Genomic DNA, 10,993 nt, shown 5'->3' on the forward strand with positions numbered 1-10,993 from the left:
AAATGGCGAGAATGAATTAGCAGAAGTAACTGATTGGAGTGTGCAGATCGACGATCTGTACAAGGGCCTAAAGCAATGTGAGTGGGAGGATTTTAAGAAGGAGTGTGAGACAAGGAAGTTAGTTAGTGGAAAAGAAGATAGTAGGGACGTCGATAAGGTGACGTGGCCCAAATTTGAAGAGGAGAGAGTACATAGCGCTGCGCAAAGTACGCGTGCTGCCTATAGGACGAAGGTTAAAGATAGGAAGGAATTGGAGGATGAAATCCTGAGCATAGACGAGGAAGTAACTTCCGTTAATGATCCGCCAACAGTACAAGCTGCTACCGAAAGGCACCGTGGGGAAGAGGCAGGTGATTACATGAAAATAATTGAAGTCCATGAGGGTCACATTAAATATGAAGTAACAGTGGATGTGAGTAAAGCTGAAAATGAGGCCGTTTTGCCAAAAGAGGATATTGAATTAAAATCAAATCCTGACGAAAATGCAGAGGGAGAACTTAATTCCTGTCTCAGAAAAGCTTTTATGTTAAAACCTGAAAGCGATCCAGAATGGTCGGATTCTGACGATAGTTCAGATGACGAATATTTCGGTACTAGTGAAAATAATGGGGGTACAGCTAACTGCGATATTGTACCTAATGATGACGTAGTTTCAAAACAAAATCCAGATGTTGAGACTGAACAAAGAAAGAAAGAGCCACCGGATGACTCGGTGTTTATTTTGCAACGAGTTCAAGTAAGTAAAGACTTTGAACTCCAGAAACCGAAAAAGCCGCCAGATATAAATGGTTCACAGGTCAGGAACTTATCTTGGGACAATGTCACAGTCGACCAAGGTGCGTTGTGGAAAAAACAGGAAGGGGCATGATTTAGAGTCTGGGGCAGATTTATATTGGACTTTGAGGATGTCATGAACACCTTACATCATGAATCTACTGGGTTCCCACCGGAAGAAATTTTGTTAGGCAGCAAAAGTACAAGTTTAATTGAGGAAAAACTAGAGTTTCCACCTTGTACAAGTTTGGGGTTGAGTCAAAAGAAAGAATTAGTCAGAAAAAGGGCAAAGCAAAAAGCTGAATCTAGATCTAAAAGACATGATAAAAATCTGAAAGTTTCCAAATTTAAAATTGGTGATTATGTTCTTTTAAAAACCCACGAAAAGTCTAGTGAACTGAACCATGAAATTTCCAAATTTAAATATATTTATAATGGACCGTATATAATACAGAACGTTCCACACGATAATGCTTACTACCTGATCTACCCGAAATCCAAAAGACCTTTAGGTGTAAGAAACGTTGTGGACCTGAAACTGTATGTTCCTAGGAGTGAGTGACCTAAGTACTCTCAGAGAGCAATTTGCTTTAAATATGCTGTATCTTATGCTGAAACTAATTTATTCCAAATGTAACTAATCTTTGTAAATATATGTGTACCAATATCAGTGTGCTAATGTACTTATGTGAGTTTCAGATAACCAAATGTACTGTAAATGTAAAGATGTATGGAGAACAGTGCTGAAAAGAAATAGCAAATGCTGCAAGCCAAATAAAAGATGGGACTGCCAAAAACCAAAATAGGCAGTATATGAGTCATAAACTAAAGGACTGCCAAACACCAAAGAGGGCAGATAAATAATTAAAGGAGAATTGTAAGTGTGATGCAAGAGATGTGATAAAATGATGTGAAATGGACTGCCCAAATCTGAATAATATGCAGTAAATAGATGTAGTGATTTTAATAAATATTATAGTGTGTTTTTTTTTTTTTTTGTAAGTAAGGAAATGGACTGCCATTCAATGCAAGCAGCAACAAATTGTCTTATAGTGTATATAGATATTTGTATTTGCTTTGTAGTTAAGTGTTTGTGTTCCAGATTTTGAAATTATTTCTTTGAGAAATTTAATAAAAATGAGTAATTTGCTATTTAAATCATGTTCTGATAGGAGGTTGGACTGTGCCAAAGGCACTTAAGTAAATGATAAGCAAATGTTCTTGAGATGTTAAAAAGTATAGACCTAGATAATGTGAGTGAAAGGAAGTTTGTGGTATAAAATTTTTTGATGGGACATTCACACAAAGATTCAGAACCACTGTATAAATATAAAATTTAGTGTCCCCATCAAATTTGCACTTAGTGAAATTTACTGGAAACAGGGGCATGTGTAACAACAACAACTGTACATATAATAATTTTTTCTTCTGATTTTCGATAAATTAGTGTAAGCGATGTTCTGATTTCATTTCTTTTTTTTTTTTCATGTCATTATGTTAAATAAACTGTAAACAATTTTCGATGTGAATATTAATGTTTATGTCAAATTGCAAGCAATATTATAACAAAATGGAAATGTAAGAAATGCTGAAACTGTTGTAAGATGTTAAAGATGTAATTGTGCGCCTGGTCCATACGTAGGCAATGTATTAGGATATGTAGAATGCAAAACCTTTGGTGAATACCCTGTCTGTAGGGGAGCGGTAAAAGGTGGATGGCAGGCGAGCGCGGGAAAAAGCACACAGGCGCGGCACGGCATAACGGACTCAGCAGTAGTAGTCGGAGTTGGGCATCGGTCTGAGAAACACGCTCTGGATCGAGGAGGCTCTCCTGGAAAACGTGATTTCATTGAGCCTCGGATGTGCCGTTTCCGACGACTATACAGCATGGCTATATTCCATAGGCACTAAATGGAAAAGTATTGCGACGCTAAGAAGAAGCAAAGTGCCAATACACCAAGAGCCATAGCTGTGATTGTATGTGTGCTTTGCGCCTCGCCATCTCGCCGCCCGCCAACCGCCGCATCGACACAAACAGGTTGAAACTTTTAGTACTGTATTCGTGTGGACCAGTGTTACTTTTGTTCCTGACTGTTCAATAACAAATTAACTTTTACCAGAACTGTCCTATCATTTAATTATCCTCATCACTAACCTACACAGGGTCCTTTTCACATGTTGTGCAATCCGAGTGTCCCGAAATGAAGATTTAAAGTTTATGTTAATAATACTTACCTGCAGACCTATCTATGTTAGAATGATGTTTAAAGAACTTTGTTGTTAATGAATATATAGGTCTGGCAAAGTTGGAAGATAATGTTTAAATTGGTTTAGTAATGAAGTTTAATTATTTGAGGCAGATAAAATAGTAATTAAATGAGCAGGAAATAAGACAAAAAGAGTAGTAAATCATATATTGGAAATCTTGAGTGCTTCATGATCTCAATAATTAAAATTTCAGTACAGTGATCATAACAGTTTCAGCCCCCCCCCCCCTTTTTCTTTTCTATTCATTTAAATTCTGAAGTGTACTGAACTGATTTGACCAGCAAAGTTAAAGTCAATATAAAAACCAAAATTTATTAGTGTTTTACCTTTTTCAAAATTGACATTGTATGTGTGTTTCGAAAGTGCTATTTCTAGGGTAACCTATAACCGATTTTAATCAGATCAATGGACAGTACGAAGTTTGTAGTAAACATTATAGTGTATTGCTGTGTATTTATGGCTTGTTCATATTAGTACAGAAAGTGAAATTATTAGTTCAGTAAACTTTCTGGTTCTAAAAGTTACCATATTATGCAGTGTTATTATGTGTTGTTTTGTATGAAAGTACAGCAACTTGTACAGGGAAGAAACTCAGTTAATGCCTAATTAGGCTGGTGACCGTTTTATTAACAAATTGGTAGCATCTGCTGTGTTGTTTCTTGTCCGCCATAACATGTGGTTGCACTCCGGAATTGATTGACGTATCATTGTTATTACTGAGTGGGTGTAAGTCTGATTTGCCTCCATTCAGGTACACGCGGTCAACATATATACCAAAAATGCTTTCTTATAAGGCGAAGCCCGTCAACTTACCATAGTACAGGCTTTAATAAGTATCGTGCACAGTAACATAGGGTTACAACAGGACAAACCTATCATTCAGTATTAGTACGTCCAATTTATCTATTAAATCCATTAGCCTATATACTCATCAAATAGCAAACAATGGTGAATTTGTTGACTGTGTTGTGAGTGAGCATAATGTTAACAGATTAGGTGCTCATACAATGGACAAGTATTAGGTACATTTCTAAGGTAAGTCTCTAGAAATTGATGTATAAGTTTCGTGGGGGGGTAGGGGGAATATCCAAGTTACGAACACTAATATAACAAGATAGACAACCTCTTTTGCAACATAAATGCCACACCACTGTATTCCTTGTACCTTTGGTACAAACAGAAATACAGGTGGTTTTCACTATGAATGGTTAGCCGATACATCTTATAAAAATGTGAGTGTGTGTGTTTCACATCAACACCACTAGTTCAATTTCAGCCAAACCTGGTACACACATTACTTACTGTCAGGCAAGCAACAATTGTTGTTGGTATAAGGACCAACTGCCTATCATACTTCATGAGATATGATGGCAAACAAAGAGATGTGTGAAAAACTACTGCATCATGCATGATGTTTAAATTTATTATTTCTTTGCTACTAATTCTATTTGCAATATATTTTGCAGACAGTATTCACGTATGCCACTGACTGCACCTATGCAAATACATCATCATTGTACGACACACAGTTCCAGAGATATGACATCAAACACTGAGATGTGTGAAAAATGTTGGGTCGACAGAAGCGTCCGATCCCACGCGTCGGCTTTGACCCGTGACGTAAGGGTGTTGTCGTGTGTGATGTCATGACGGCGCGGAGTTTGGTTTGAGTGTGGCTGTCTCCAGTTCTGTTTTATCTTATTTTATTTACTTTTCTGATCTGTTCGTTCTATCTCGTGAGATTTTTTTTTTTAATTTAAAAACACTTATTACTTATTTTAATTATCTGTTTCCTCGAATTTCTGTTTTAGTTTATTATATTTATCTTTCTGATCTGTTCGTTCTATCCCGTGTGATTTTTTAAAAAAAAAAAAAGACAAAAAACACTAATCAGCTACTGAAGCATCTTTATCTTTTATGGGTTGCAGGGGTTACGACCCCTGGGGAGGTGGGTGGGTATTCATGCATGGCTGTCTTCACTTACACGTTGTAGCTACGCAAGGCGTCGAAATTTGTTTATATTTAGTTTGCCCCCCCCCCCCCCCCCCACCCAAAACACCCCATTTCCCGCGCTTGTCCCGGTAGTGTCATTAGGCTTCTTGTGGAAAGTGTGTGTGTTTGTTTTTGCTTCCGCCATATTTGTGACGTCATGGGTCAAAGCAGACGGGTGGGATCGGACGCTTCCGTATTTCCAAAATGTTGCATCATGCATGAAGTTTTAATACATTTATCCTTCACTACTTACACTCTTTTACAGTCAAGTCAATGCATGGAAATCGCTGACAACTGGCAGTGCTTCTGACAGCTTTTAAATGTTAAGCTCAAACAGCTGTTGGCAAAAACAGTAGCTGTCTACAGAGCTATGAAGAAGTATTGTCAGAGACATTTACAAAATCGTGTTGTAGACACGCAAAGCAGCTGTACTTGTGTATCAGTACATTATGCATATTTCTTTGTAAACTGTTTCATAATTTCAAAGGTGTTTTCACAAGTACATAGACATGAGCTTCTTTTTTTTATATTACATTATAAACATAGTTCATTTTTTGTTTCCTTTTCTCATAGAAAATTGGCAAAATGAATATCGGGGCAATATGAGGTTTGTCAGCTAGTTAAGTAATAAAAACATGGATCAAGCACATTACTGACATGCATCAACAATTGATAACTAGCTGATTATTCGCTGCACTATGTAGCAGCCAACAGCATTTTTATTCCAAAGTGGTTTATAACAATTTCACAATTCCATCAGGGTGTTATCTGCATTAATAATTATTAAGAAAAAGAAACACAGAAATTAATTGCAACACCTAATCAATAACATACTGCAACTGTTTCATTGGTAAAAGAAAGAGTTTTTATACATATGAGAAGTAAAATACATAACACGGGTCAACAGAAAGATCCGATCTCACTCGTCGGCTTTGACCCGTGACGTAAGGGTGTTGTGGTGTGTGACGTCACTACGGCGCGGAGTTTGGTTTGTGAGTGTGGCGTGTTTGTAGATGTTGTGTTGTTGTTTGTTGTGCCCTCTGGTGGTATGTTCATGGTTTTCGTTTGTTTGGTGTGTTGGGCTCAGTTTGCTGTTGCTCAGTGGTGAGTGCTGCGTGCGTCATTTTGAAGCGGAATTTTGTATCAGTGAGTTAACGGTTTTGTGTGATGGTTAATGTAATGATGATTGCTGTACGTCGGGTGAGTCTGTTATTAAGTGTATTCGGTTGTGGTTTTTTGTTCAGGAATGGATATGAAAGACCGGATTAATAGTGCTCGGTTGAGGGCTATGATGGGGGAGACAGCTATAGAGCTGATTAAATTTCTTCAGCTATTTGGCTTAATTGCCGAAGTCGTGAAGTGCGGCGTGTGCCGCGAACCAATGAAATTGGTTAAAGTTCCGGCCACTCGGACCAGGGATGGTTACATGTGGCGCTGTCGTAAAGATGACATATGGCGTTCCATACGGCGCGGTACCTGGTTCGAGAAGTCTAGATTGGGCATGCGTGAGATTGTGCTTGTTACATATTATTTTTGTTATAGATCCCCACAGACTGGTGTGAGTGAGAGGACTGTTTTAGATTGGTATTCCTTTTGTCGTGAAGTGTGTTCGGAATTTATTAAGTACAGGGGTAAGTTGGGGGGGGGGGGGGGGCATGGGGTGGTTGTGGAGGTGGACAAGTCACAGTTTGGGAAAAGGAAGTATGGGAGGGGGAAGTCTGTGGCTGGTCTTTGGCTGTGGGGGGCTGTTGTTCCGGGGGGTGGGGGTTCCGAATGTGTTTTTAGGGTTGTGGAAGGGAGGTCGAAGGCTGAATTAGTGGGGTTAATTGAGGAATATATAGAGCCGGGGTCCACAATAGTTTCTGATGCTTTTTCTTCTTATAGGGGGTTGGGTGAGAGGGGATTTAATCATTTAGTAGTGAACCATAGTTTAGAGTTTAAGAATTATGATACAGGGGCTTGTACTAATACAATAGAGGGGATGTGGGGGGTGGTTAAGTCAGTTCTTGGGAGGGGGAAGAGGCGCTCTTCCAACCTTCAGTCTGATTTAGATGAGTACTGTTGGCGGAAGAGTGTCCCAGAGGGCTATTGTATTGTTCGGGTTTTTTTAAGGGCTGTGGGTAAAATGTATAGGCCGAAAGTGGTTAGTTAGGGGGGCTGGGTAGGTGGGTGGGTGGCTGTGGTTCAGGGTGGGGTGGGTGGTTTATTTTGTTGTATAGTGTTTGTTAAGGTGGGGGGGGGGGGGGAGTGTGTTTGTTTTTTGTTTTAGTTGTGGAGGATCTATTTTGTTGAAGTTTTTGTTGAGTTGTAGTGTGTGATTGAGATGTTTTTTATGTTGTATTTGGTTTTTGTTTGTGGGTTTTTTATTTTGGGGTTGTGGGGGGGGGGGGGGGGGAGGGGGTTGAGGTGTGGGTGGGTTGGGTTTTTCTTTTGGTTCAGTATTTTTTCGTTGGTTTGTGTGTGTGTGTGTGTGTGTGTGTGTGTGTGTGTGTGTGTGTGTGTGTGTGTGTGTGTGATTGTGGTGGCCAATCTAGTTTGTGGGGCTGGAACTTTCTTGTGGTAAGTTCCCTTTTTTTTTTTGTTTTTGGCGTATGTGTTGTGTATTGGGGTATAGGGAAGTGTTTCAATGAAATTTGTGACTGTGAAGGTTGGTATTGGTATTCGTATTGGGAGATGTTTTTGAGTTACATAGGTCAAGGGTAGTGGTCGATCCTAAGTCATGGGATTGGTAGCTGCTGTTGAGCTATATAGTTGGCGGGAAGTGTTCAATCTCAATGTTTGGTGGAGTATGTTGATTTTTGTAATGGGAGATGGGATCGGGGGTTGCTGTTTAGCTATATAGGTCAAGGGAAGTGTTCGATCCCAATTTATGGGATCGGGAGCTGCTGTAGATATATGTAGGTCAAGGGAAGTGTTTGTTCGCAATGTTTTGCAGTGTATTTTGATTTTTGTATTGGGGGATGGGATCGGGAGATGCTGTTGAGCTATATAGGTCAAGGGAAGTGTTCGATCCCAATTTATGGGATCGGGAGCTACTGTAGATCTATATAGGTCAAGGGAAGTGTCCGATTCCAGATAAGATTGTGTTTTGTGGTATTTGTTGAGTTTTGTGATGTCGATTTTTTTCGTCGTCTTGTGTGGTTTTGTATGGCGGTGGGTGGCTAAATTTGTTTATATTTAGTTTCTCCCCACCCAAAAACCCCCAATTTCCCATGCTTGTCCCGTTAGAGTCATTAGGCTTTTTGTGAAACCTGTGTGTGTGTTGTTTATCTGTGTATTTTCGTCTTTATGATACGTATGCAACGGTTTTATATCCGCCATATTGGAATTGTCGTTTCCGCCATATTTGTGACGTCATGGGTCAAAGCCGACGGGTAGGATCGGACGTTTCTGTACTTCCCATAACACTACGGGTATGCCACATCTGGGGATTACAGAAGTGTCTGATTCCACCCGTCTGCTCTGACCCATGACATCACCAATATGGCGGAAGCGACCAATCTCAATCCCCCATTTCAGTCCACAGACATGCACTATTAAACTTAGAAGTCATATCCATACCTAACAAAAGCAGCCACAAATTGAATTAAATGACTTACTGCATGACAAACCAATAACATCAAATGACACCGCAATAACATAAACACAACGGAAACTTAATTCTTAACTCACTGAAACTAATTTCCGTTCTTTTATAACAGTAACGACCGATAAATGCACACTTCAAGCACCGACTCCCAAATAAGCGCAACACACCATATAACATGTGGACCATACACACACCACCAGAGAACACCACCAACCAAAACAAGATGACATCTACAAACACAACACACTCATAAACTAAACTCCACACCGTCATGATGTCACACACCACAACACCCTTATGCCAAGGGGCAATGCAGACAGGTGGGATCGGACGTTTCCATTGACCCAACAACTGTATTATAGTTCCCTTTAACAATTAAATTACAGCATCCAGCCATTCAAACGAACTTACATACAAGGAAATAGAAATATATGGGGGGGGGGGGGGGGGAAGTGATGGGGACATCATATGACCCAATTGAAAAATAATTTTCACTCACTTCTGTGTTAACTTAGTTTATAATGAAAAAATATGGAGATCTACTTTATCTGTCATTTGTGTGGTCATTCTCTACATAAACAACTGGTGTCTTCATACAATCACAACCAGCACCACATTCAAAGTCTTTCCATTACAGTTAATTCAGCTAAAGATTCTCTAAAACAATATTGTACACATGTTAAGACTCAAATATTTAGGGCAATCTTCATCTCATAACTACGATATATAATACAAATACTAGAGTGTTAGTTGCACTGCAACTTGAACAACTACTGCAAAATACGTATTTCATAAGGAAACTACGTTAATTGGTAAAATTCTTTTACTGAAATAAATGTTAACCGTTCACCCCATAACAAAATTGTAGGAGACTTCTTTGCATTTTTCACTCTTATCATTTTTGTAGGCCTACGTTATATAGTAGAGCCTACGACATAATATGCACAAAATACTCATTAAAACCAAGTAAGTTTGTTAGGTATAGAATTTTCATATTGTGAAAGTTGTAGAGTGAAAAGAAGGTACCACAAACTCAGGATTGTTGATACTATATGCAAATCATTTTGTCGACACTGCACTGTATCATAGATACTGAGGATGTACTTGTTTCTACTATAGTAACAGGATTGTTTTGGCAAAACGGCAGTTCGTATGAGCGTTTACTGCAAATCAAACACGACAAACATTCACACTTACCAGATTCCTGTCGGCAGCAACAATAATTAACTTCTGCAAGACGTGACTTGCAAACTGGTCAACACAAACGACTCTTATTTCTTTATCAAATTCCTTAATAAATCTGTTAATCACGTCATCACTTGAAAAAGGCAAAATGTTTTCAAGAGCTCTGGAAGCAACCTGATTGTATGAATAATTCAGTTCTTCTCCTACAGTCTGTTGAAACACGTTTTCCACAAATATTTCTGTAATACAAAGGAAAATGCGTGTAAGACTTCATGATGATGTTTGTAAACAAACTTTCTTTATATATGCGTTCACTCACTTTTTTCTTCCGCGTTGTCGAAACCACTTTTGTCAAGCTCCAAAACCCTAAGAAAATATTGGTACGTTTCTTCATTTATGTGACTTCCTCTACCAAATTTTCCTTTCTTGCCATACTTCCTTGCATTTTTTAAAAACGACTTCTTCTTGCGTTTAAACACACGAGTCTTGTTGTCCATGCCGCTTTAGTTGCAGGCAGCAGTCGATTGAGTGCTGCGGTATAAGTCACTTATTATCGATCATTTCAGTACGTCGATCTATCAGGAACGATTTACACAGATCCGATAAGTCACGATACCTGCAGACAACACCGTCTCATGAAGATTAACTCGCATTGTTGTTTAACTCAATGTCCCATCTCTTCCTCGCAATCAGATGAAGGATGTTCGTGTAACGACGCTGTTAAGGTAGTTAGCATGAGAAGATCTTTCCACTGTGCGCACTCTGGTTTGACATGCGAACACAGAGCGTAACCAAGGTGCAACGGCGATTGGACATTTCCGCCTGCCATCAAGAGGTCCCTTATGCTGCGGCGTCGCAACTTGGTGGTGTTATGAAAGGGCCTACAAAGAAATCGCCCAGAGACAGTTAAAAGAAGCCGTGAAGGGAAAGGAATTTTTTTTATTTGCAACATACTCCTTTACAATATATATAATACCACATGTATGTATTTTGTGTGTGTGTATTTGTGGGGCGTACTGTTTTTGATGATGATGATGGTGGTGGTGGTGATAATGATGATGAGGATGAGAGAAGGGAGAGGGTGAAACCCAGTGCCAGCACATAACCTACACCTTGTGAGTAGCACCAAGGGCCCGCCAAGCTTAACGTCCCTATCAGCAGAGGAATCATCATCAAACGTGTCAC

The 10,993-nt window shown here is 39.3% G+C and overlaps 1 protein-coding gene across 1 annotated transcript in view; it reads right to left on the reverse strand.

Moving 5' to 3' along the window:
• The window catches only part of LOC126484295 (nucleolar protein 9), a 57,651-nt gene extending 47,285 nt beyond the window's left edge, over window positions 1-10,366 (reverse strand). The window contains exons 1-2 of the mRNA XM_050107722.1: window positions 10,128-10,366; window positions 9,821-10,047 (exon numbers count right to left, since the gene is read on the reverse strand). Of these exons, the coding sequence (XP_049963679.1) occupies window positions 9,821-10,047; window positions 10,128-10,305 (405 nt within the window). The 5' untranslated portion in view covers window positions 10,306-10,366. The remainder of the gene's footprint in view (window positions 1-9,820; window positions 10,048-10,127) is intronic.
• Between the last annotated feature and the right edge of the window lie 627 nt (window positions 10,367-10,993).

The sequence above is a fragment of the Schistocerca serialis genome, chromosome 6 (genome assembly GCF_023864345.2).
Source record: "Schistocerca serialis cubense isolate TAMUIC-IGC-003099 chromosome 6, iqSchSeri2.2, whole genome shotgun sequence".
In the NCBI taxonomy this organism is placed as follows: Eukaryota; Metazoa; Arthropoda; class Insecta; order Orthoptera; family Acrididae; genus Schistocerca; species Schistocerca serialis.